The sequence below is a fragment of the Polyodon spathula genome, chromosome 20, assembly GCF_017654505.1.
Source record: "Polyodon spathula isolate WHYD16114869_AA chromosome 20, ASM1765450v1, whole genome shotgun sequence".
Lineage (NCBI taxonomy): Eukaryota > Metazoa > Chordata > Actinopteri > Acipenseriformes > Polyodontidae > Polyodon > Polyodon spathula.
Window position 1 is genome coordinate 3,520,983 of NC_054553.1, and position 26,664 is coordinate 3,547,646.

The 26,664-nt window shown below is 46.7% G+C and overlaps 1 protein-coding gene across 3 annotated transcripts; it reads right to left on the reverse strand.

The window, feature by feature from the left end:
* Window positions 1-26,664, reverse strand: LOC121295407 (glypican-4-like). Of its 3 annotated transcripts, XM_041219979.1 has the most exons (11): window positions 26,342-26,664; window positions 25,998-26,039; window positions 25,680-25,865; window positions 10,424-10,582; window positions 6,471-6,862; window positions 4,712-4,877; window positions 3,089-3,219; window positions 2,448-2,594; window positions 1,818-1,942; window positions 1,522-1,697; window positions 1-1,411 (listed from the first exon to the last, which is right to left on the reverse strand). In XM_041219979.1, the coding sequence occupies exons 3-11, from the start codon at window positions 25,831-25,833 to the stop codon at window positions 1,206-1,208; spliced, it is 1,656 nt and encodes a 551-aa protein (XP_041075913.1). In that variant the 5' UTR covers window positions 25,834-25,865; window positions 25,998-26,039; window positions 26,342-26,664; the 3' UTR covers window positions 1-1,205. The 3 variants fall into 3 exon arrangements, with proteins under 3 accessions (XP_041075913.1, XP_041075912.1, XP_041075911.1); XM_041219978.1 differs by lacking the exon at window positions 25,998-26,039; XM_041219977.1 differs by lacking the exon at window positions 26,342-26,664 and having other exon boundaries at window positions 25,680-26,083.

The window sequence follows — 26,664 nt, forward strand, 5'->3', positions numbered from 1 at the left end:
GACAGCCCCCCCCCCCCCCCCCCCCCAATCCCAACACACACACAAATACAGACTTGTAATAATTACACAATCTTTAGGGGAGAGAAAAAACATTTGGCAGTAACAGCTTAGTAGATTCTCCCCCGTTTCATGTGAATATAAAAACTAAAGAATAGATAAGGAAAGCACCAACAGAATTCATTGCAAGCTGCTGTTAGAACCACAACCAGATGCAGCCCCTAAGCGAGGGCTTCGTTCAAATCTTCAGGCTTGTGAATATCATCTGGCTATTAAATTTTTTTATTTATTTATTTATTTTTTTTAAGTTAAAAAGGGATGGGTTTGGACTTGAAAAAATCCTCACAATTTTGGCTGTGATGCATTCTTTACATTTCCACCCTCACGCACACGCACGCATGCACGCACACACACACACACACACACACACACCTGGCTGGCAGTGCATGGGGAACACGAGCACAGGTCATTTTCTCAAGTATCTTTTTAGTCTCATTCAAAGCATTTCTTTTTCTTCGATGTGTTAAATCTCGGTATAATGTCAGCGGTCCTACAGACTGGGATTCTCCCTTCTTAATAAAATACCCAACTGACTTCTCATCAGCACGGGACAAGTTTGCATTGAAGGCTGTCCACTAGTAGATAAAATCCTCACCCCTCACACACTGACCACGCGCGGTCCTCAGGGGGTTCAAGCGATTTCTGAGGGACCCACCGATCCTGGGCACCCTGCCTGCTTACACTGTACCTGTGTTTCTGATCAGGGTCCTTTTAGTCTATATGTAGAATGCAACAATCAAGACATGTATTTTATTTAAAGAAAAGTACCATCAGACCCACATCTCTTACTAGTATTATAGATCAGGGATTCTCACTGCAGGTTTATGAATATCACAAACCTCAAAAGACATTTTAACAGGAGAAATGGGGGCAGATGTGTGGTGGCGAGAGGGGTGGAACCCATTAACTGAAAACAGATTTATTCTCTCTCTCTCTCTCACTCTCTCTCTCTCTCTCAAACAGCTGAAAAATTTATTTTTAAAGTGGTTGGTTTGGAGGCCCCAAGCTGTACGCTGATGTCCGTTGAATAATTGGTTTCAAAAATTAAAAAAGCATAAGTCCCCAGATGACAAACAAAGGCCAGATGCTGACCATGTTCTTTAAGACAGTCTCTCTGTGTCGACAAAGTCCTCCTACCGCCAGAGAGATTATCTCCGAGGGGCTAGTATGGCCAGAGCTGCAGCTCCCAGCAGCAAAACAAAGCTGATCAGAGGCAGACTGACTGCCCCCGAAACTTCACCCGATCTTGCAATCACCGGAGGGATCTTGGTGATGGTGGGGGTGAAGACGAAATCGGACGTACAATGCTGGCCCTCACACCCGCTGCCACTCTCCTCCCCACTGCCATCCTCACCTGCGGGCACAGAACAAAACCAGCAAATGAGAGCGCATCAGATTAATGATGACCGAAAAGCATTTCAATAAACCCATCAAAAAGAGTGGGTGTATCTGAACAGCACTCACTCATGTCAAAGAAGGTGACGTCATGCCCGTTGTGGGCGCTCTTCAGCCTGTTGGTCATCAGGCGCAGCACCATTATCTGCCGGCGAATCACCAAGTCCGGCTTGGTGATGTCAACCTCCACATCGGGGTTGGCCACCTGGTTGGCTAAACCATTTCCCATCACCACCGAATCGTACCTGCAAAACACACACGCAGGTTCAGAAACTGCGCTACAAAAGGAACAGACTCGCAGCTCCAGTGCAATGTGTGCATCAGCCCCACCAGTTCAAACAAAAGCTTCGAAAGAACATTTTTACCTGCTCTTTGCGGTGCCGTTCCAGCACTCGTCTCCTGCGCTTATCCGCTCTCCCGTGCACACACTCTCCGGCAGCGTGGACCAGAACTTCTTTGCCAGCTTGAGGTGCTTCTTCACATCAGGGACCTGCACGGGCACACAGAGAGGAGATGAGGTCAGGCTTGAGAGAATTAAGATCATGCGTCTGTGAAGCGCGGTCACAGCAGGCCAGTCCAGTCATGCATAAAGTAACTGGAAGCCTGGCTGCTAATTTATAATTTGCTGTGCAAGTAAAGCAGATTGGAATTCTTAAGATTAGAATTCACACCACAGCTGTACACAGAATGGAAGGCAGCCAGTTGCATGATACTCATCAGAAAATACCTTTAGAAAAGTAATTTTAAAAAGAAAGCAAGATGATAACATTTCAGAAACTGTCCCTAGCTCGAATTGTAAAATGTGGATGCAGAAACAGGATGATCCAACACCAGCTCTGGGAAATGAGACACAGTTCACACTAGCTGGACCCAGAGGACTGCCGCCTTTTATTAATGGAAAGAATTTTAGATGCAGATACTCCTGGGCAGCGCTGCCCTTTGAGAATAACTGATCATCAATGGGTATCAAGTTGGTATTGTGGTAGAAGTCTTACCAGTCTGTCGAGGCTGGTGCCCGCTGCAGTAGTGGGCCTCTCCTCCGGGTTGTAGGGTCGGAACCTGGCATTGAACCCACCATCAGGAGCCGAGCGTGAGACGCGATCTGGAACAGCAGGCCTGGGCTGCCCACATCCCTGGAACACCTGAGAGAGGACAACCACAGGACACAGTTAACTCTTTCAACACTGCAGGCCTGGATACGGGTCTGAGAAAGCTAGCCCCACTCAACACAGCACTTACATGAAAGTACTACACAACATGCAATGCTTTCAAAAGACAAGTGGAATATCCCTTCACATGATCCTAGCCAGGACCGTAAATAACGTTTAAAACTCCAACAGACTGAACGTTTCTACACACAGAAACACAAACACCTACCAAAGTAGAGGATGAGTAATACCATTAACAATGCTGTAGAGCTGGCAGGCAGACACGGTCATGACATAAACTATCAGACACAATATGAAAAGACAGGTACAGATTTCCACAGACTTCACAAACAAAGATATCCTAGACAGTGTTGGGACTGTGCTGGAAAAAAAAAAACATGCATCACAAAGAACTACTCTTACTATCTGAAAACAGTGGCTGTATTCAGAGCGCTTTATTGAGGTCAATTGAAAATGGACAGCCCCACCTTCTGGGAGACCTGCATGCTGTTTTCTTGCATGTTCATGATGGCGTCCGAGATCTTGACGTCAATGGGGTCCATCACAGCCTCAATGTTGAAGGGGCCCTCCAGTCTCTCTGCCAGGTTCAGCATGGCATCTGCGGGGCACAATCATGGGTCAGATGCGTTCACAGAGGCACCAGCCCACTGTCTTCACACCAATGCAAGTTCAGTCTATACAGGTCTCCTCTGTGACTTCCTCCTTTCCTGCCTATTAACGGCTGGGACTCCCCTTGAATTAGACGCCCTTGTAGAGCAGTGTAATCTCCTGGGCATGGGTCAGGAGCAGTGTACAGATTCAACAGGAACTGAAGAGTCACAGTCCAGCACTGGCACACAAACACTTTGCCTAAATTGCCCATGGCAGCAGCAGAACATGAAGTCACACAAATAGATTAAAATAAGCATCACACTTCCCACTCATTGACAAATCAAAATCAATTGTTCAATTCTGACTACACAAAGGCCCTTCTACCACTAGGGGGTGCCAGAGAGTCACCAAGTCCTCAGTCTGGGCTCTTTTGCATTAACCAACCTTGCGTCTGTTTAAAACCTGTTGTAAATAACACTTGTACATTTAGCACCAAGATTTTATAATGTATTTACATGCCTGTGCATCTTTTAAAACACCAGGTTCAACAAGAATGTTTTTACACCCACTTTAAAGAGGCTCAGTGAATCAAACTTCTGCAGCGAGTTCAACGCTCTCCTGGCCAGCCAGCCGGCCGGCTCCAAGCCTCAAGTGTGAGTGGAAGAAAGCAGGCAGCAGGGAAAGCGGAGCGCGGAGAGCACTGTCAGCCGGGCCCTAACCCCCCCATCACAGCTTTCTATCCACATGCGCTGCTTTTCTTGAGACCGGAACTCATCATCAGTACCGAGAGAACAAGGGAACAGATACCAAACAAGGTGAACCTCCAGCCCGTCACTGCAGCGTGGAATCACTTCATGCACTAACGCTGTACTGGAGTCAGCATTACTGATTCGTAGAGAAGCCAGAGGAGCAGCTAGAGGCTCTTCCTATCTACCGTTATAAATGTAAAAGAGAAGCGAGCTGGGGGAGTGGGGGAGGGCTGTTGCTCTGGCTGCAGATGCTTTGTGAGGCGCTGCGCTCAGGAATGTGAGGCAGGCTTTCAGAGCCGACACACAGGACACATTCAGGCCCCCAGCAGAGACTTCAGGAATTCACTTTTTTTTTTCTTCTTTTCTTGATGGGGTGGGAAGGCAGGGGGTCTGACTGAACCCTTTTTTTTTTTTTTTGGTTAAGGGGGGTGGGGGGAAATTCCCCAAATGTGCTGCCCACTATTGATGTTCCACAAGCTTTACATACAGGTTTTAAAAGGAGCATCTCAAAACACACGCAGCACTCACAGGTTTGTTGTTTAGGTTCCCATGCTATGAAAGCTTACTGGATACATGCTTGTAGTCCAGCAAGTTGGCAATGTGTACGAGGTACAGTAGAACTGCATGCAACAGAACACACAAAACAGCACTGCTTAATGACCATCAATCTTCCAGACCAAAGAGGACACACCCAAAACAGCGCATGGACTTAGGACTTCAGACTGTGCCCAACAGGGGGCGCTAACGCACCCATGACATTGTTCCACTCTGTGTCCAGGTCGGCCTGGTTCGCCAGGCATCCCTTCATCACGTTGAGGCAGTAATTGGGGCAGGGTTTGAGCGCCACCTGCCCGCTGCAGTAGGGACAGTACATCATCTTCATGGCGGCTCTCACGCAGTCCGGAGAGGCGTTCACCTGTAGGGGGCAGCGCAGCAATAGAGAGGGGTTAGTTCAGCATTCCTTACATTCTGAAAGACCCATCCTTTCACACTGAGGAGCGGCTTCCAGAAAACATTTCAGGCACAACCTGGCCTCCGCCAGCCTCGAGTTCCTATCCCAGGAGTCTTCTGCATTGCTTGATTAACTGACCTCAACACTGGGTTCAATCAGACTACACCAGTGGTTCTGAATGCACACCTTTCACTTCCAATCAAGCTGTTGAAGTTCAATGGCTTGAGGTGATGTGTCGGCTGAAGCAGCTATACATTTTTGGCATTGCCAACATAGGTTGACTTTTATTCAGTGCAAGTTATGCTGCAGGGCAAGCTGCTATCAAGCAAATAAAACTCAACAAGCATGACCCTGATCACAGCCAGAGAGCGGAACCTGGACTGTGGAATAAACAGAGCTGGTACAATCTGTGCACATCAGTGCCCCCGACAACTGGACACGTCCCACCTGATCAGACAAGCTGGGAGCTCCCCTCCCCTCCCCTCAGGTCTGACTGGTTGTTTAAACCCGCTGCTTGGGCTTTGCTTACAGCCCGGTGCACAGACATATTTCATCCCAGCTGCAGTTTCCCAATCTGCAACTGATAAGGGGGGGGAGGTGGAGTTATTGATAGGCTGATAACCAGTGACAAGGTTAACCCATTAGGCCTAGTTCTCAGATACCAGGGAAACAATAGATAAAAGTCAGTTGAAGGAGAACTACTGGAGCTGCAAGTTTGTATCTTACAAATTAGCCCCCCCCCCCCCCCCCCCCCCGTGTCCTGGTTCACCATGCAGAGTTCGCTACACAGTTGCTGTTTTCACAGAGATTTGAATGCAGGGTTCCTGCTAGATATACGCGATCACTGGAACAGTGCTCATGCAGCCGGGTTTCCAGAACTTTGGGATGAGGACGACAGAGCTTACTCGGTCTAGTCTATCAATGCTGCCTGTCTACCCTCAGCACAAGGGGGCAGTAGCTTCCCCGGTGATGGAGGGATTCCTGAAGCTCCCTGGAGAGATGGGGTGGGGGTCTGTGTTTAGATTCTCACTGATTAATCCTCCCTCAACGGAGAGCAATGGAAAACTTGGAGTTTCACATCTGCAAGCTGTAAAGGCCGCAGTCTTGGTGTATCCTCCCAAGCTAAATGTTTTCTTTTAGAACGAGGAGTTTCAGCTCCGGGCTACAGTGACAGACAGCGAGTGTGTGAGCCTGCTTCATCAGCCCTTTAAAAGGACATACAGCTGCCAATGCAATTAACAAGCACTCCTCTATAGATCCTTCCCCGGCAGGCACTCTGAATGCTGCGAGTTCTGTAATAGAATGATAACTTTCTCTGTTGCTTTAGGAGTCATCTCGTTTACAGGCTGTTTGCTTCTTGGTCTTGAAATCATGTGAAACTGTAACCTTTGAACTCCACTGGGTTCTATACTATACCATTAAGGGAGTTCAAATGTAACAACATCACATGGTTACTCAAGAACCACAAAGCCAGAACTTGGGATCATTCAGAAGGGCAGTAATTGAAAAGCAGCGTTAGTGTTAATGTCGTTCATATTTCCATTGTAAAAAACTCACCGCGGACACTTTGCTGACCACGTCTCCAATGACGTCAAGCCCCTGAGCGAAAGTCCTTGCCGCCACAAAGGCGCGCGTGACCTGCAGTTTGAGCTTGCGAGGCACGTCTCCGAAGGGCTTGAGCTGTTCAGTGTGCTTGCTGACACACTCCATGTACTCCTCTGTGAAATGGTACTGGACATTGACCAGCTTGAACATGCGCTCCAGAAGCCCAGCCCAGAACTCGGACAGCATCTGCTCCAGGTCCACCCCGCCGCTCACGTAGTAGCGCTTCAGGTCCTGGAAGAACTGCTTGAAGAGCTCTGCGTTCTGCACGTACATGACTCCGTACGTCCGGGTGAACATGTCGTGCAGGGAGCGCTCGGCATTGTCCAGCAGCTCCTTGAAGAATTCTGGAGACACGAGAGGAAGTTCATGTAAGAGCTATCATTAAAACATTAAAAAAAACATTCTTTTTTATTGCAAAAGCCAAGTCAGTAAGTCCCATAAAAGGATTATCAAGAGTGACAATGAGAGAAAAAAGTTAGTGAGAGGCCAGCTCTTGGCTCTAACCTGCAGACCATATGCACATAAAGTTACACTTGCGCAGATGAAGCGTAAGTACACTTGTAACCTTTAGCTCTGGCTCCTCATTAGTTTTAATTTAACTGGCATCCAGTTTTGAAGAATGGAGAGTATAGGATTTTCATTTAGTGGCTTATTTTAGAGGCATTGCAAAAATAAATAAATAAATTCTATTTCGTTTAGGAAAAGTAATTGAAGTGAAATCAAACACACACCTCATTCAATTAACGTGGTTACAAAGCAGACTGGATGCTCGTGCGTCTACATCACAGAACACATTCAATAGAACTGGGGCCTGAACTCTTCCAGTGACGAAGGGGACTTTTTGATGTGAAGCTAGAATGGCAGAATAGATCTGTCTATAGAGTCTTTTTTTAGGCTTCCTAACGGACAGCCTGTGAGTAGGCCTGGCTACTATCAATGGCATTTTTGTGCCCACATTCCTTCTCCCCCACCCTTCCCTTCCTCAATGGAATTTCAATAGGATTATTTAATAAAACCAATGTCTAGGTTGGGAGCCTCTGACCTGTAAATCCCGCCCCCCTTCTCTCTCACGGCTCACCCCAAACAGAGAGAGGGCGGCTTCAGCCTGCTCCCCACACAGCAGAACAGGAACAATAACCCAGCTTAATCCTCAGGAATGCTGTCTACCTCTGTCCCCCGTCCCCCCACATCCTAATTGGACTCCTTCATGGGGAAGCACGCACTCCCAGAATAAGCATTTTCAATGTTTAATCAGCTTTTCAGCTTCCCCCTTCTTTCATTTCATGGTAAATGAAATGTGATTTACCTTGCAAGCTGCACCACTATGAAAGTAGAAGAAAATACTGCAGGCTCAGCTTCGCAAAGCAAGTCTTCTTTCCACCCGTTTTTAAAAAATATTTAAAAAAAAGACAGATCTGCATGTAGTTTTGTCGTGCAGAATTCAGTCTGAATCTTTAGAAGAAACATTCTTGCAGTTTATTCTGTTGATTTAAACTGGATTTAACAGACTGCTACCTCGAAGTGCTTTGTGAAACCGTCCCTTGAATACACGAAACTCTCAAACATTAAACAGAAACAAAACTTAGAGACACCGAACTCCACACTCAGAATACTGGGAGGCTAACTCCTGCGCACTCCAGAGCAGGATTTCCAGTTCAGTTCTCCTGCTCCACTCGCAGTGTTAAACCATGTGAAAGGGCACGCCAAGCCCCCTCCCCCCTCCAAACCCAATTCTCACTTCCTCCCGCCCCAGCCTGTGTGCTCACGCCGTTCACAGTCTCATTTCACAGCACAGCGGAGAGTTGTCCTGCAGCCCAGGAACAAACATGCCGAGCCCACGAAAGAGACACCTCAGCCAGCCCTGCTCCCGGGGGAACAGGGAGCACTCCATTAGCTTCTGTTTACATTGGTCACACCTACACCGTTCTGTTTTCTTTTAGGCTGTAAATGCCAAACTTATCAAACAAAAGTTTAAGACTATCAATTGAGTGTGAGACAGTTTAAAAAAATAAATAAAAAAAATTATATATTATATATATTCACACTATAAATGAAAACGGTACAAAACAAAAGTTATAAACGATTAATTGGGCATGAGACCAAGTTAAATATATATTTTGAAAAGAGGGTAGTGGGGGAGGGTCACAAGGGATTTCCAGTATGAAAGCAGATAACCCCACTCTCATCAAACCAAAACAAGGGCTACTGTTGAAAACGGTCAAGCCTGAAAAAAGGGGCAAAATACTGAAATATTCCAAATCAGAGCACAATGGCTAGTTTTCATTTGTATCCCTGCACAGTTTTAAAGGGTTATGTAAAGAAAGCTCATGCCAATGTTTTACTTGTTAGCTGTGTTCCAGATTGCAGGTAGATTGATTCACTGCTCTGCAGGCATCTCCCCCTGGTGGCAACACGAGATCAGGACTTTCAGCAGTGAATGCAACCAGCACTGTTACTAGTTATGTAATCTTCTGGGACTTTAGAACACAATCATGAATTTTAGTCTAAAACCCAGCTCCCCAGCCACCTCCCACAGCGGGGCCCCCCCATTCCCAGGAGACACTCCACGAGGGAGGGAGGGATGTGGGGCACCACCCTGCAGGTGTGCCTCGATGCAGAGCTCCGATCCACACAGATAAGGACACAAAGCTGGGAGTACAAAAGAGGTGAACAGTGGAGAGAAAGAAAAAAAAAAAACTACAGAGTTTCCATTTTGTGACTTAAAAGCAAACAGCCCGGACAATATTACTTTCAGTTTGTTTTGAGAGGTTTGGTTTCACACAGAGACACAGTTGGAAATTCTTTGTTCTTCCCTTTATCATCTGAAAGAGATGCTTGCCTTCGTCAGCTGTGGGTGTGTTAATTCAACCTGGGAAATCTTTTTTTAATTTTTTTTTTTTTTTTAAGTTCAGTGGGTTTGCGTGTTCAGGTTCAGAGATCTAAACACATGTAAATGTATAGGTTCAGTATGTCAGTAAACCACAGGCAGTAAAACCTGAACTGGCTCAAAGTGCTGTGGAATGGGAGGGCCCCCAAACAAAGCCATAACCCGGCAGCATACAAGAGGTTAACGACAAACCTGGCAGGAGAAAGTGGCTGCGGCCGCACATTCTGCAACGTCACATTCCACTTTACATCTGGCCAAGATCAGCCTCGTGTCTTGATTAAATACTCCAAGAACGAGCCAGGACAGTCAGAGTCAGTGTGGCGTCAGTGGAGAGAGCCGAGGAGCTGGGAGACACAGTGACCCTAGTGGTTAAAGCTGGGCAGCTGGGAGACAGCGTGGCCCTAGCGGTTAATTACACAGACTGGAAAGTAATACTCTCTCTTGGTTACATCGCTTCTATTAAAAGCAGTTGAAGATTGATCGGCCTGGCCAAAGTCCCACAGCTGGCTCTGTGCCAGGGTTTAGCAGCCCTGACAAACAGTGAGAGAGTGGAGAGGGGTACAGTGGACTCACGGTCAAGCCCTGACACAGCGAGAGAGCGGAGAGGGGTACAGTGGACTCACGGTCAAGCCCTGACACAGCGAGAGAGCGGAGAGGGGTACAGTGGACTCACGGTCAAGCCCTGACACAGCGAGAGAGCGGAGAGGGGTACAGTGGACTCACGGTCAAGCCCTGACACAGCGAGAGAGCGGAGAGGGGTACAGTGGACTCACGGTCAAGCCCTGACTCCGCGAGAGAGAGGGGTACAGTGCACTCACGGTCAAGCCCTGACACAGCGAGAGAGCGGAGAGGGGTACAGTGGACTCACGGTCAAGCCCTGACACAGCGAGAGAGCGGAGAGGGGTACAGTGGACTCACGGTCAAGCCCTGACACAGCGAGAGAGCGGAGAGGGGTACAGTGCACTCACGGTCAAGCCCTGACGCAGTGAGAGAGCGGAGAGGGGTACAGTGCACTCACGGTCAAAGCGGCGGTGGCGCTGTGTGAAGGTGCTCTGCAGGTTGGAGCTCAGCTGGGTCACTGGGGCTCGGAGGTCAGTGCGGCTCTGCTGGCTCAGCTTCTCCTCCATCTCAGGGGTGCAGCATGTGAAGCCCTGCGGGCACACCTTCAACTGGGCACCTGCAAGAAGAGGGGCAGCGTTACAGCTACACAGCACTCAGACAGGCAATGCACATTACAAAGAACAACCGGGAGCTGGGCTGTCTGAGGTCTTTCAAAATATCTGAAGGGCGCTGACGAAGTTAACCCTAACCAATACTTTAAGGACAAAGCTGGAAATGAATTGGAGACAGACTTAAGACAGACAGTAGGAGACACTCGTTTATACAGAGTGGAGAGGGTATGGAATGGGGTTCATAGCCATGTTGTTAATGCTGAATCATTGGGGTCCTTTAGAAGAGCTGTTGTCACTCTAGCAAACAAGCAGTGAGGGGCCGTACTGTAAACAGTATTACGTTCCTTCATTGTTACACAGTCAGCTGGGCTAATTAAACTGTACCAGTGAATGAAGACTGTTAATATGTTTGAATGAGAACAAAAGAGAACTGAATCTGCATGTTTTTTTTAGATAAGTCTGAAAATTGCAATGCAGAACGAGAGAAAAGAGCCGGACAAGTTCATACAGGAGCCCAGACCACTTCCCACTGACTGAATATATCTGTACAGTACTGGCAATCCTGTCCAGTCTACTCACTGAATATAGCTGTACAGTACTGGCAATCCTGTCCAGTCTACTCACTGAATATAGCTGTACAGTACTGGCAATCCTGTCCAGTCTACTCTCTTCAACATGAGCAATTCCTAAATACTTCAACTCCATTGCTGAGTGCATCACAGTTCAGAGAGCGCAACAAGATTCTATTAAAAACTCCAGCAGCATTCAAAAACTCCAGCAGCATTCAAAAACTCAGAATATAGCTGGTACCATTTTTCTGAGTTTAGAAGAGGGAAGCCCCACATCACCTTCCTGTCAAGAACCAAACCACAATGTCGCACTTCCAAAACCCTCCGGCTCCTGTTTGTTAGAAATACTGTGTCGAGGAGAAGTGTGAACCTAACCTTTCAAACATCAATGAGGTTACCCATTGAAGTCCTATGTGCTCAAGCGAGATTTGTGACCGTTTGCAAACCTCCTGCTGCAGACCATAGCAAGACCCTAACTGCTCCGATCGCTGGCACCTGGTGATTAACAACATTTTTAACAAGGCAGCTCTAATAACAAAAACAAGCACAAGCGACTGCCTTGTACTTTGCACAGGTTATCAGAGAGCATGTACTGAAGTGTTCTGGTATGGAGGTGCCACAAATGTGACTAACCTCTGATGCAATGCTTCCCATTGATTTAAAAATCTACACTAGAGCAGTGTGTGAGATGCCAGGTCCTGCTGCACAGTCCCTGCCTGGCCTCTCGGGGTGTCTTGAATACCTTGGCTCTGTCTGCCTGAAAGGAATTCTTTGTCTCTGTTATTTTAGCTAATGGAAGAGAGCTTAGGAAGGCTTTCAGTCAGGCTAAGCCAGGCTTTTCTGTGAGAAGCAAACCTCTCAGCCGCCCTGCAATCAACCCGATTGCCTCCTGCAAAGCTTCCAGCTCCAGACTTGCAGCCGTGTTTATTGCACGAGTGCTTCCACACTGCGTGACCTCACCGCTGTCACAGTAACAACTGGGACTTGTGTTCAATAGCCTAGCTTTGTAAAAGAGAAACAGTTACTCAGTATTCATTCGATAGCTCTTAGCATCAGGGCATGCAATTACACTAGCATTATGCATACCATTGAAGTGTTCTGGAGGTGTCACAGAACGAGGTGTCCCATATATGGGACACTAGGCATAAATGGGCTTTCCCTTTTATGCCCTTGTATGTCCCATACATGGGAACAGTGGAGTTGCAAAAGCAGGGTTATTCTGAGCCCTGTGATCCAGAAGTGGAAACATCTTATTAAAGTGTTTGAAAAGAGCAAGCTTGAATTGCAGAGGCTGGCGGCGGCTGTGAGCAGGCGCGAGGGGGTTCAAGAGTTGAAGTCGGTCAGCAAGGACAGGACTGGACCAGAGCCAAACCCCACAGCAGAGTCCGTCCGCACAAACAAACCCGTGCAGGCGGGCGCTCCTGGGGGCCGCAGCGCTGTCACTTCTGGTGCATATGAAGAGAAACCGCAGAGGGGACCCATTTAGAAATGCGGCTGGCTTGGCCCTCTAACCCTGCTATTGCAAAACGGACAGCACAGAAACTTTACTCTGCAAAACCAAAACGCAACAAAACATTCCTTCCAAGAAACAAACCAACAGCTCTGTGTACTAGAGTCTCTCCCAGCCTGCGCCAGCCAGATCGCTAATTATTAACAGACCCAGCAAGTGAGACCGCAGAGCAGGCTGCACAGTTCACATGAACTGGTATTTATTTTATATTGTACAATAAAAATCTAGCCCCCATCTGTGCCAAGGTCTCAGGGACATGACCACGCAGGGTTAAAACTGCTTTCCACAAGACCCATGCAACTGCAAATTAGCTGAACCATACAGGAGGCTCTGTGGGGATATTAAGCAGATGCTCTATATAAAAAAAAAAACTATGAGCTACGCCTTGTGTATAAATAGTACAGCGGAGAGATTCAATAAGACATCAGGGCTGGACGGCACGTCCTTTTCTCCTATCCACAGCAACCAGCCACGCTCCGACACTCAAAGAAACCTCAGATACAGGAACTATCTTCAGCTTGCTGTACCCTTTCTAATCCCCCCCTCCACCCACCTCAGCAATCCTGGACAAACTGCGGAACGCAGTGTGCCATGTGTGCCAAACTCAAACGCTGTGAAATGAAGTGGAGAACGGCAAACACATTTCACTTAAGATCCAAGACGGATTCCAACCCAGGCCTCCAGAGGTGCAAGCGCAAGCGAATGAACCTCCTGTACCATCTAAACCCTGCTAATTAAATGGCCCTTGGATGCATAGAAACAGTAACCTCCCTTCCCCCTGCCCCAGGGCAATAACCCCTAGCTTCTCAACTCTCCCAACACTTGTTCCTCAGCAATTACCAGCAGCATTGTGTTCACGCATGGATGAAGAACGTGCCAGTCAATCCAGGTTTAAATTGCTAACAACTCAGTCAACCAAATTGCCTTCTGTACAGAGTCAGGATTACCACCCCCTCCCTCCCCTAGCATCCATTGACGTGAGAGCCCCTCTGCCCCCACCTTTCAACATTAAGCAGCAGCCAAAGGTTAACAGTGCCTTGTCCCGAAAGGTCACGCCCCCCCCCGCCCAGCCGAAGTCCCCGTTGGTACAGTCTGGCACGCTCAGCCCCCCCTCCTTAGGTCAGTCCTGGTTCCAGTGTCTTTCCTCTCTCACGCTTCTCTGCGGCTTGCCAGCATGGGAGGCGACTGACCCATTAGCAGAGGAAAGGAGATAGCAGTCGAGAGGCCAGTCTCCCATTGTGACCAGTAACCTTGTTTCCACTGGACACTAGTAAAAGGAAATGTTCAATCCCCACCCCCTCCCTTACTTACACTGGTGTTTCTAGTTTCAAAATTCAGTTTCTCTAAAATTCCTAAACCCATTAATCATCCAAACCACACAGGACTCTTCAGCACAACACCAGATCAACAGTAAAAGTTAAAGGAAGACCGATTACCCTGGGAAACTCAACCAGTTCATGTTAATGTTGACTTCAATGCAACACACACTCAATTATATAAATTCCTCTGGCAAAGGCATCACATCTGCTTGTGCAGACCAGGGATCCTGAGAGCTGGAGTTTCGATGACCCAGTCCTGCAGGAGCTGGAATATCAATGACCCAGTCCTGCAGGAGCTGGAATATCGATGACCCAGTCCTGCAGGAGCTGTCCTTCAGTATCTGGCTCAATGCTTTTCTTAGGATCTGTTTGGAATAAATATTTGTCCTGCTGGACCAGCGCTTCCCTTTGCAGGCTCTCGCACTAGACAGCGTGCTCAGCATCCTGTCATCCATCAGACAAGCGTGGGACGTCTGGATGTAAACAGTTTACACAGAGATCCTTCCACGCCAAGCTTATCTCAAAGCTTGTCTCCCTTTCTCTCTCTCTCTCTCTCATCCATGCTGGTCTGTTTCCACCACAATCTCAGACTGCTCACACTGACTCAAAACTCCTGTCAACAGTATTCGCAACTGCACAACAGGAGTGTGGTTTATCAGACATCATCACAAGAAAGGGAGAAGTGTAGGACTTTCCTGCAAGAGTCTAATAAACGTGCGCTCAATGGAAACACGGCATGACATGCCACACGATGCATTACAATCTTCTCTAACTGTGTGTGTGGGGGAACCTGGAATAGCTCAGAAGTGCTCTAGAAAAGGTTAAGCCACGATGCAGCAGCCAGTACAAACCCCTATTGTTATACAGCACAGTACACGGTCCTGATTAGCTTTGCCGTCTATCTCAATACTACACACCCTGCAATCAATCACACACCAGGCTTCTGGGCACAGTTACAGCAAAGCAAAATAGTGCACAGCAGAGAAAAAAAAATCATTCATAGTATACAGAATGAAGGAATATTTCTTAAGCGTCTTGGGGCGCTATACACTTCATATCTGTCCTCTCTGGTCCAGTCTCAACATGGACATTGACTGATCACACAGCATGATCTTCAGCTGGTGCAAGAGTCCCCCCTCCCTCTCACTCACATGACTTCCAACTACATAACAAATGTTCTGCTTCTACCCAAAAGATCGTTTCAGATGTGTCACGGGTAAAAAAAAAAAACAAAACACACACACAACCCACAAACATTCAAATTCCACAATGAGCTGCATTCTAGCACCCTTTGAATATTTAACACTTCAGCTGTCACATCTGCCCTGTGGGTGTTGGTGGTTCACAAGGTCTATTTGCAACAGGATTTTGGGCTGTGCTGTCAAAATGCTAAACAAAATCCCCACCCCACCCCCCCAAAAAAAAAAAAAATCTTTATAGAATTGATTATCTGCAAGGCATCTTGATCTGTAGAAGAAGGGTGTGACTAACTTGAGGATTCAGCAATAAATGCCATAGCAGCAGTATCACTGGATTTAATGAATAAAGTAATAAAATAGTTAACATGCCCATCCATTGTGTGCGTTTTACAGATAACATCTGCAGCAACACCCCCCCCCCCCCCCCCCCCCCCCCCCCCCCCAAGTTCCCCCACTAAGTCTCCACTATCCTCACCAGCTCCTTCTATTCTTTTCAAACTAGTGTGGGTTAGAAACAAGTGTGATCTAAGAGGATGCATGGACCCCCTCCTCTCCTCTGGAGTGTGATCTCTGAAAGGATGCATGGACCACCTCCTCTCTGGAGTGTGATTTAAGAGGATGCATGGACCCCCTCCTCTCCTCTGGAGTGTGATCTCTGAGAGGATGCATGGACCACCTCCTCTCCTCTGGAGAGTGATCTCTGAGAGGATGCATGGACCTCCTCCTCTCCTCTGGAGAGTGATCTCCGAGAGGATGCATGGACCCCCTCCTCTCCTCTGGAGAGTGATCTCCGAGAGGATGCATGGACCCCCTCCTCTCTGGAGTGTGATCTGAGAGGATGCATGAACCCCCTCCTCTCTGGAGTCTGATCTCCGAGAGGATGCATGGACCCCCTCCTCTCCTCTAGAGTGTGATCTCTGAGAGGATGCACAGACCTCATCCTCTCCTCCCTACCCCACCCTCTCTGGAATTTGACCAGTTCTTTCTTCAAGCACCACTGCAGCTCTCAGGAAACCAACCTCAGGAATTCAAAATGTCTGACCAACAAGGTTCCAGCCCTTTATCTGCCTGCTCCCCCTCCCAAATTCTCCTCCCAAGCAGGATGTACGGCACCAATAAAGATCAATTTGTCAAGTTAAACTGTGCTCTCATCCATCAGGCCTAGGCCACACTGCCTGGCCTGGCCCAGCTCTAACAACTAGGGCAACACTGCTTCCTCTGCTCCCAGTCTCTCAGCTCCAAAGACAAGACCCACCACTCTCACCACACTGCTTCTAAATCACACTAGCACTTAGCACACTTAAAAGGAGAATAGAAATGAAGTAACAGAATGAAAGGTGTACACCTCTCTCGCTCCCTAGGCCCACAGCAAGCGAGAGGGATGAACTCCCAGCAGCCCTGCTTGGTTTGGCTCTCCCTTGGTCTGCCGAATCAGAGTTGTTACTACAGCAACAAAACAGAGACCCCATAATAAACACATGACATCTTCGAGATGTCAAACAGAAAACCTTCACAGCAGCTGCATTCCCACAAACAGTAACGACGAGAGCAATTCTGCCTCTCTCTCTCTCCACTCGAACACCGAAGTACAAACACACAACACATCCAGCAAGCGCACACACACACAAAATCTATGCTTAACACTACACAATGTTTTTAGTATGTTATTGCTGCTACTTACACTGCCTTTCTCCTAACCACCGCACAACACCGGCTCTGTACAATGCTGTGAACAGACTCACACACACAGGCTGCCATAGCGGCCGTCACTTACAGTGCGAAACAGATCTAGCAGGCGCTGCGGATCCTCTCAATAATTAAGGAAACCAAAGAGTCACTGATTGGGACAGCTCTCCTTTCCTGAAACGACGGGCAGCTGTCAACACCTCCTCGCTCTCTGGCTCTGGCAGGAAGGCGAGACTGGCGGAGCTGCCAGCTTAGGTGTCCTGGCCTCGGACTGGTGCTGCACAATCAGCACTGCTTATTTGGCTTATTATTCCTGTCTAAATGAGCTCCAGGAAACGGTTTGAGAAAGCAACTTCCCTCCTAACAAGGAGGAAATCCCCCCCCCCCCCCCCTGCACTGTGTCTGTCAACGGAAACAAGCTTTTCAGCACCCCTCAAAACTCATCACACCTTCCCAGGTCTCTGTACTCTAGCGCCCCCGGCAGACAGTAACTAAGTTACTGGGATGGAAATAAGACTCCTAGACGCAGTTCCACCCATTCCAGGTTCTACTACGAGCTTGATGAGCCACTGTGTACAGGTAACAAGCTCAGGTGTGTTATTAATATCACAGTAAAACCAGGAATGGATCAAACTGCTGTGCAATAGGAGTTTTAGTTCCACCCTGGTAGACGTTTAGAGTTTTTGGATTATTTGCAAATCACATGTGATCTGCAAAACATTTTCCCAGACTTAAATCCTGCAGTTTCCAATCCAGATGGAAGGAATTGCAGATCTGGAAATGTCACGAAAAACTACAGAATTCAAAGTGAACTTTCTTAGGGGCTGTACTTCAGACATGCATTCGGGAATAAGAGTTAAAACACCCCCAAAATAGATTGAAAACTGCAAGCGTTTTACCAGAATCCGACTCCACCACCAGCTGGGAAAGCAGGGAATGCCATGTTAGGCATCCAATCTATTTTCAGGAGCGAGTTGATGAGAGGGTCTGACCAGAGACCAGATTCCAGGATATGTGGGTCCAGGGTGGCTCTACTAATTGTGAACCCAGGTGCTTGCTGTAGTTTGTACCTTGTCCTTCCTTCATCAGCGTCTCAACATGGGAACGCATTCGCTATTCATATCTATTTTGCAGACATTTGGAGAGAGTTTTGAATGCACACTGCACAAGGAAAATATAGAATGAAGCATGCACACAAACAGAGCTGCACACACACAGAGCTACACACACACGCACACACACAGATACATATCACACATGCCACAAGTTTCAACGCCACTCCGAGCTGTCTGGCTGGATCAGAAAAGGCCAGTTTAGAAGTTAAATATAAAACAGTGTCTATCGCTGGGCTCCGGGCCATAAATCCCAGGGAGAGAGTCTGAGGCAATCCCTGATCGCTCAGCCACACCAAACAACAACACTGCTGCTGCTGGGAACCGCAACAAACATCACGTCTGGGGGCCGTGTGCGTTTACCATTGACTGTAATTTAATGCAGTGCTAAAACAGTTACATAGTAGTTCTAGAACCTTGTCTTAGGTATGCATGTATCTCACTAATCACAGTACTGCGGTACACTCGAAGATTCATTCATCCATTGCCAGGGTAAGGAAGGACGTCTACATAAACTACATGTTGAATCTTCCCGGTCTGTATTTATTTTGCAAGGATGTGGGATTTGATTTTCAAAGGTGCTGGACTGCCAGCCCTGTGTTTATCTAATCAGCAGGCAGAGTCGTATCAAGCCTTTGGAGGCTGACATCAGCTCCATATGGGACTGATTTAAACTAGGAGGGGATGTTTGGATCCCCACTAACCATTTTGGGTTCTGAAAGGATCAGCATGCATATTTTTCCACCCCCAGTGATAAGTGCTCAGAATTTAAGCTGGATAATATGATTTACATGGGGGGAAAAAACATTTAACAGCACTTGGACGCTCTAAAGACTAGCAGTCATATAGATGTCATCACATGTGGGTAGACTACATGTTGGTTAAACTCCAGCACCCTGCTCATTCTTCAGCAGTGCGAGACTGGATCACACCCAGTGATTACACACACAGCCATTTGGCAGCAGCACTCCCACCCCCTCTTTCTTTGCACTGTGACCCTGCTTATTACAGATCATTAAGTGCCTCTCAGCCAATCAAGACAATCCATTTACCAACATTCCAAAGTGAAACAGTCATCGCGGGTCACGGAACAAAAATTAACCAGCACATATTGACAGGAGCTTTTAGGATCAGATTATGAGAAATATAGGAGCAACAGTAGGGTGCAGGGGGCACAGTGTCCAGCGCACATTTCTATATGAAGTGATGTTACTTTGATTCCCTTTAAATGTGCAGGGCTAGCAAGAAAAACGACCGCTACAAAGCTGTCCCGGACAGCACTGGTTTTTCTAGGAGCTTGATGGATTCTCTAGTTCGTCTAATGAATCTCAGGTGGAACTATAAAAGCTGGAATGGTTCAAACTACGTCAAGCTGTCTACCTTCCACACCCGACTGCCTCTTGCACCCTTCCCAAAGGGGGGGGGGGGGCTTCAGCAGCAGAGAAAGAAAAAAAAAGCACGAGAGAGAAAGAAAGAGAGAGAGAGAGAGAGAGAGAGAGAGAGAGAGAGAGAGAGAGAGAGAGAGAGAGAGAGAGAATTGGGATTGTGTTGGGGAGGGAGCCGGCCTCCAATAACAATTATTACAATCAGTAATAATGTGACAGGCAGCTGTCTGGAATGCAATGGTTATTCATCCTGGCAACAAGTCTGGATTCTTGAATTAATACCTTGCCAAAGAAAACTCCCTATCTGGGGGCCTGAAGTCACAGAGAAGACTGAGCAAGCTTCTTTCCCACACAGCTCACTTCACAACACTGCACTATTCCTGAAATCGGGGGCTTGGACAGGAAAGGATGAAGGGTCCAGAATGCTGTGGTCTAACCAAGCTTTAAAGCAGCCAGGCTCTCCCCTGTCACAGACTCGAGATCTCACACTCGAGTCGAAGATTCGAGTGTGAGATTTTTTTTCCCCCCACACAGGATTGAAGCTTTGTGGTTTAACAGAGGTGCGGACAAAGCTGAGGGAAGTCGATTCTGTTCATACCAGCCTCGTCATCATCATGTCTGTGTTGAAATGACTCCTCGCTATCGGGAGTCAGATCTCAAATGAAATGCGTGCAGCGGTACCCTGCGCAGCAGCTTTCGAGAGAGAGAGAAAGAGAGATAGAGAGAGATATCCAGGGTTTGTTTTCTTAACTTGGCTGTTTGACAAGCTAGCACAGGTACAGTGCATTTGAGCACAGCACATCTGTGGAGACAGTGAGAAAACACAGGGGCAGAAATGAGAGAGCGTGGAAGAAAGGATGGGGTAGAGAGCAAGACGGAAGGAGGAGGAGACTAAGAAAATAAAAAGCCAGTAATACAGACCCATTATTCACACAGAAACATCACTTAAAACAAGCAATGTCTAGGTTTGTATAATAACTACTCTCATATGAAACGTGCAATTATAAAGACATCTAGAATATGTTTGGAACTTAAGTGCTATGCAATGCAACAGCAAGCAAGCGCCGAGAACTGGAACACTATCACACCTCACAGACAGACTGCAGAGCAAAAGGCAAGGAGGTTTTTAAGCTGCTATGCCTTTCACACACTTGCAACTTCACTAACAAATAAAAAACAGCTAATTGAATTTGATAGCTACATGCAGACTGATTGAGCAGGGTAAAGGATTCTGTACCAGTGTACAGTATGTAGGTCTGTACTGCACTATCCCTGCTGCAGAGCTTGGGTTTCACTGCTGTTATCAGACACAACAAACCCAGCGTGTCTTCTGCTGAACAGCATGAAAAGCAAAGATCTCATGCAGCCGACTCCAATTACAGCACCTCGCCAAGCCAGCCATTACAGGCGAACCACACAGTGTGTGTAGCTTACTTACTTCATGTGCTTAAAGCAGGATGCTTGATTTGTAAAGGTTTTATCTGTGCGTGGGACGAAACTTGTGTTACCAAGCTCTGAAACAATCAGAACTCCAAAAACTATTTTAACTGCTCCCAACAGCAACCAAGTTATTTCTCAGAAGTTCCTTTTTTATGTCATCACAAATTCGGCTACATATTTTTCAAGCTCCTCTGGCGCTGGATTCCCAGCACAGGTGGTCAAGTAAAGGCTGCTTCATGCTTCAATCAGGTCTGGTGGCTGTCTGGCGCTGCTGGTTGCCAGAGCTGAATTTCTCAACTTTAGATGGTTGCGTTGCACAAATGAAACGTAAAACATCACCCCCACACAATCTCCTGCATCGGGTTTGTATTGATCTCTCACAGTTTCGACTAGATACGGCAGATTCAAACTAACCAGCAGTGAAGCACAGTGTCAGAAACAGAGTGGAGGGTTATCAAACCATTCCAGGAGGTAGGAGTGCGGAGTTCTGTTTAAACACAGCCTGGCACATTAAAGATGTTAGGCTGGCACATGAGTAAAAGCAGGCTCTCGCTCACAATCAGACACGTCTCCCTCTCTCTAACCATCTATTCTCCACCCTCCAGACCCTCACTCCAGCAGGACAGACGTATTCACTCTCAAGCAGGGGGCTGCTAAAGCAGAACACAGGGTCGACAGCTCAGATGCTGTAAATTAGTCTGAGGGTGTGCTGCTGGAGTGAGTAATGAATGCATATTTGGAATGCGTGGAGATACTGAAGATTGCCAGCCCATTATTGCAGAGGGCCAAGGTATTCAGCCCAGCCTGACTGGCTCTGCTTGTGTGTGTCTCTGTGTCAGAAAGAGAGAGAGAGAGAGAGAGAGAGAGAGAGGTGTGCATTTGCAGACAAAGAGGTCCCATCAACATGTATGCATCATACATAGAATATACCTTCTGAATACAACTGTATTTTCGAGACACTCAGTCCCAGCAGCCCTGGGTATTGTTGCGTGTTGAGCAGGGCTGGCGCTGCGAGTGAGAGAGGTCCTTGGTGGTCCGTGCAGGAATGTGGCTAAAAGGGGCACCTCCATTGTTCGCTGGGAGAATGGAGAGTGCTGGCTCATTGAGACAGGGAAATAAAAGACACTGCCGAGAGAGAGGAGGGGGAGAGCGCGCAACAGGCAACAGCAGGGGAGAGGAAAGAGAAATGACAGCGAGAAAAAAGAGAGGGAGAACGTGAACGAGAGATACAACCAAGGCGCATAAAGTTTTTTTTTTTTTTTCTGGCGGCAAGAGGGGGATTTACACGATAGCTAAAGTGTTTACTAGCAGCTAGAATGCCACTTCAGTAATCCGAAGCAAAGACCCCGGAGAAATTGGCAGTGCAGCTGTCCTTGCACCATATCCAGCAGAGGCTCCAATAGCAGGGATGTGCTTTAATGTCTTTTATTCGCATCGAGCTGGCACTGCAGAGCAATTACAACGTTCCTGAAAGCGCTCTGGAGACATCACAGACTGGCTCGCTAATCTGTTGTGCCTCCAGGTACTGCCAGTGCCACCCGAATCCTCCCAGAACAAGCAAAAACCATGCAGCTGAGGAACAGCATCCCCACCCCACAAACCACATCGAGCACACCGAGCCTCCAGCTCGTCTCCATTTGAAGAATTATCCAGGCAGGCTTCAGTATGTTCAGTGTGTATTAAACCTAACATCCAACTACAAAACCATGATAACGATACCAACGTAAGCATGTGTTGCTACTGTCTACTGCAGCAACTGGCAACTCTGGCCCTTCCAGGCCTGGTCCTTGTGTGCCAGCCATGTCCTTATTTGTTTAATTGAGCCAGTTCAACCTCTGTGCAGATGCCAAAGCAGTTAGCTATTCCAGATAGCAGTTATACCCAAATAAGTAGAACAGCCCTCCAGGACCAGTTTCCCATCCCTAATCAGGTTGCACGCTGCAATGTTTTATATCCTGTGACTCCCCCCATGCTTTGCATTACAGGGACTCCAGCAGAATGAACTAGTCTCCATGTTTACGCACAAGGGCAACGACAGAATCTAGTGCCCAGGAAGGTGGGGCACTGGGTGGGGTAGCCAGCACCCCCAACTCCCTTGGATGCGGTTGAGTTGAAGCAGCTCCTCGGGTTCCCCGAAGCTAATCAGCATCTCCATGTTGGAAACGGATGTTTACATCTGCTTCCTGACCAGAGGAAGGTGGGCTTGGCACCACCAACCAGGCAATTACAAAATACAAGCCAGCAAAGAGTCCTTGAGAAACGCAACACAGAATATAAACAGAGGAGGTGGAAAACAATTTGAAGAGCCGACGTCACTGACCCACAGGAGCCCGGGCAGACCTCTGGGTCTCTCTAGTTCCAGGGATGGAAAGAAGACCCAATTCCATTGCAGTTTGATCCACCCTGGGTTTTCTATCCACCAGGTGGAGATATGCCCAAATAAAACCTCTTCTCTTTATGATTCTCAAGTTCTGCCCCATCATCAACCTCTCTGGGACTGATTCACTCAGCCAGAAACAGGAAACCATAATTTCCTTAGAAAGAGACTGATAAAGAACCTCTGTCCAGCTTGACGTCCTTGTTTCAAAACGCACTTGTTGTTAAGTGATTGTCCGCTGTAATTACCTTGCTGTTGGGTCCTGCACACAGGGAGCCATTGTATTCAAGATGAGCCATTGCAGAGGGTTTTAAACACAAAACATCCACTGCCTCCCTCCCAGTCCACTCAGCCAAACACCAAGTCAACCTGCCTCCTCCCCAGAGCCTCACAAATAAGCTGTAGAACACACTGCCTCATGCCAGACTCCCTTCCAGACCATTTTGCTCTAAATCACCATGCCACACTGCCTTCCTCCCAGTCCCTCACCGAGTATAAATATTTACACACGGATCACCTACAAGCGAGGTCATATTACCCCACAAGCACCGTTTGGCATTGGGCGTGTTAAGCGAGCCCCTCAGAGCAGCTGTTTAAGAACCCCTGTTTAGTTTCCTATGAAACTCGTAACAAAACGAGATGAGCCGCTGCTGCTTGACTGGAGCCCTTAAAAACAGTGAAACCAACCTTCCGTTCGCGAATGAAACGCGCACCGGTTAGGTGTTTAAATTAACACTGTATAACACGGTAACTTGTAGCCCAAGGCAGACTGCTCGTCATAACGTCGCCGCTTCTGTTAGCTCTTACAGGTATTTAAAAATAAACAAAAAAACGAATAGAGATACAGTGAAAAAAAAAAATCTTGTTGAAGTATACCGCACATTGTGTATGTGAAATGATAACGAGACATCTGTAAATCATTTTTATTGCGCTTATACTTGGAGTTAAAGTTAGAATACGTTAGATCTTTAGCGTACAAGGTTCCCAGTTTATTATAACATCTACTTATTTCTGTGGTTATTTTAATTGTATTTACTTTTATAAGTGAAAAGGCCAACTCTGAGCTTGTGTGGGGGGTTTCAGAAATGGAATTTCTTCAGAAACCATCAAATGTGTTTTTCCGAAACGCGACCCCCGGCTCAGCGGCTCCTGTGTGAATAAGGTCATTGAGGAACCGTACAGCAAACCCACCTTTCTTTACACAAGATGCCCCCCTTTCTCTAGTTTAAAATGAAGATATAGTATACTGTACTGTTTGAGCCCCCCTCAGCTCCCCGAGCGCGGGGGCCAGTAAATACCGAAGCCAAAAGCTGAATTCCTAGCAAATAATCCACAATAAAAGAAATGAAAGGACTAACAGCCCATAGTTCACACCTCGCCTGACGCTAAAAAACAGAGGGGGGATACGAGCGCTCACAAGATTAAATCTCTTCATTTACATGACCATTACCGAGAACAAAGCCAAGTTAAAAATCTCCTACAATGCTCTCAGTTCACTAATTGCATACACATTAACGAACCCCGAGTGAGCAAAGCCACCTCGCCATGCTTCACCAACTGCTGGTCCCGCTGATCTTAACACCAGACCCGAATCAAACGAAATTTACAAGCCGAGTAAGACAGCAGGTACATGACCGCATCACACGGGAATAGATGTGCCTCGATTCGGAATTCAGATTCCCAGTACACGAGGCAATTTATCCATGAGGTTCACTCCTGATCAGAAAACGCAGACCGTGTATTCTAATACAGGGCAATTAAAGAAATAAAGGCGGATCACCATTTCACTGGAGATGCATGTTTAAAAAATGGCTTGTAAATTTCTCTCCCTCCCGTACACCTCAACTGGGGAGTGGTACATTATTAATACACGGCATTAGTGTAGCAAATCTCTCAAAGTTAACATAAAACATTAACCCGTGTGGTTACACTGCTTAGCACCGTATACCGAACAATTAAAACAACAACTTGATCACATTTCACCTGAGCTATCACGACTCCCGCGTCCCTAGTACAGTCAACTTCTAAATGTTACAAAAATACACAAAAACACTCGTCAGCTCACTTCAAACCTGCCGATTGAATTTTTTGAAAACGATTTCATACGATAAGCGTATCAAACAGACGCTGATATTAGAGTGCGCAGATCGATAGTCTGTCATTATTATTATTATTATTATTATTATTAAATTGCAGCTTCTTGGCTGTCTGTGAACAATAACACGTTTTATTTGGATAACCTGGAGCGGGTGTAGTAGATTTAACTCTATATGCTTTTAAACAATACAATAGACATCCAGCTCAGTATAGATATGATACTGTACACACTTTTCGTCCACAGCACACGGTCTTAAACCCACTGGAAATGTTTCTTTACTGTACATTTAAAACTCGCTGCACGTTTACCGTTTGCTAAACCACCTTCTGAACCTGTGCAGTGCATTTTCGTTTTATAGGTTTTAATAATAGTATCTTTAATAGGTTTGTATTTTAAAAGCGACTCACCGTTCACTCCTTGGTGTGGGACGTCATTGTAATTAAACCCCTTCGACCCGTAGGCGAGCCTGACTTCGGTGCACGTTTTGGGTTTCAGCTCGGCACACACCGCAACCCAAACCAGCACTGCAGAAGCCCAAACCAGCGCGTTGATCCCAGCCATAGTGTGAGGGGAATTTAAACAATATGCAGGACCTAAAAGAGAATCTATTAAAATACTACTTAAACTTTTTACAATTGCAAAAGTTGTGCAGCGGTTTTTGATAGTTCGCTGGTTTTTGTCTTCCAGGAGTCTTTATCTGCTGTGCTAGACTTTCCAAAACTCACTGTTCGTCCGGGGCCCTCGTTTTGGAATCGTTGATTTTCTCTCTAGTTTTTGCAAATAAATAAATAAAAAAAAAATAAAAAAAAAAAAACAATGTTATTATATATTCTTTCTTTCTTCAAATATATATATAATTAATATTTATATAGAATATAATATATATATATATATATATATATATATATATATATATATATAATTTTTTGCTCCTGAAAAAAAAAAGTTCGGCTGAACGTTTTAGTTTCAAAAAGGAATTTTTTTTTTTAGCATTAACTAATTTTTCAAAAAAAACAAAAAAAAGTTGTTTTTTTTTGTTTGTTTTTTTAAAGGGGATTGACTTGATTACCTTAAAGAAAAAAAAAGTCTTCCAACTTTATTAATGTCAACAAAAAAAATTGCTCGTAGGACAATATTAAAAGAGCAATGGGGAAAGCACGAAAGTTAATAAAAAGTTTGCTGGGAGACAGAGTGGTTTGTCTTCTCCGCGAGGTCCCCGTTTCTAAAGCCACCCAGGCAAGCTTCCGAGATCACGCACAGGCTTTGGACAAAGACCAAGCCATGCCGGCCAACCGCAATTCCTGGCCTGGAGTCTGCAGGAACAGATTCCACCCTGGTTACAGTACAGAGTGCAACCGATACCCGGACTGGAGTTTCTGGAATGGATTTAAG

Bases quoted from the DNA above. Each gene is read 5' to 3' on its own strand.
- LOC121295407 (XM_041219978.1), bottom strand. From the start codon at position 25,833: ATGGCTGGGATCAACGCGCTGGTTTGGGCTTCTGCAGTGCTGGTTTGG. The intron at 10,583-25,679 runs GTGAGTCGCTTT...CTCTTCTTGCAG, and splicing joins CCCACACCAAGGAGTGAACG to GTGCCCAGTTGAAGGTGTGC. The intron at 6,863-10,423 runs GTGAGTGCACTG...TCGTGTCTCCAG, and splicing joins GCGCCACCGCCGCTTTGACC to AATTCTTCAAGGAGCTGCTG.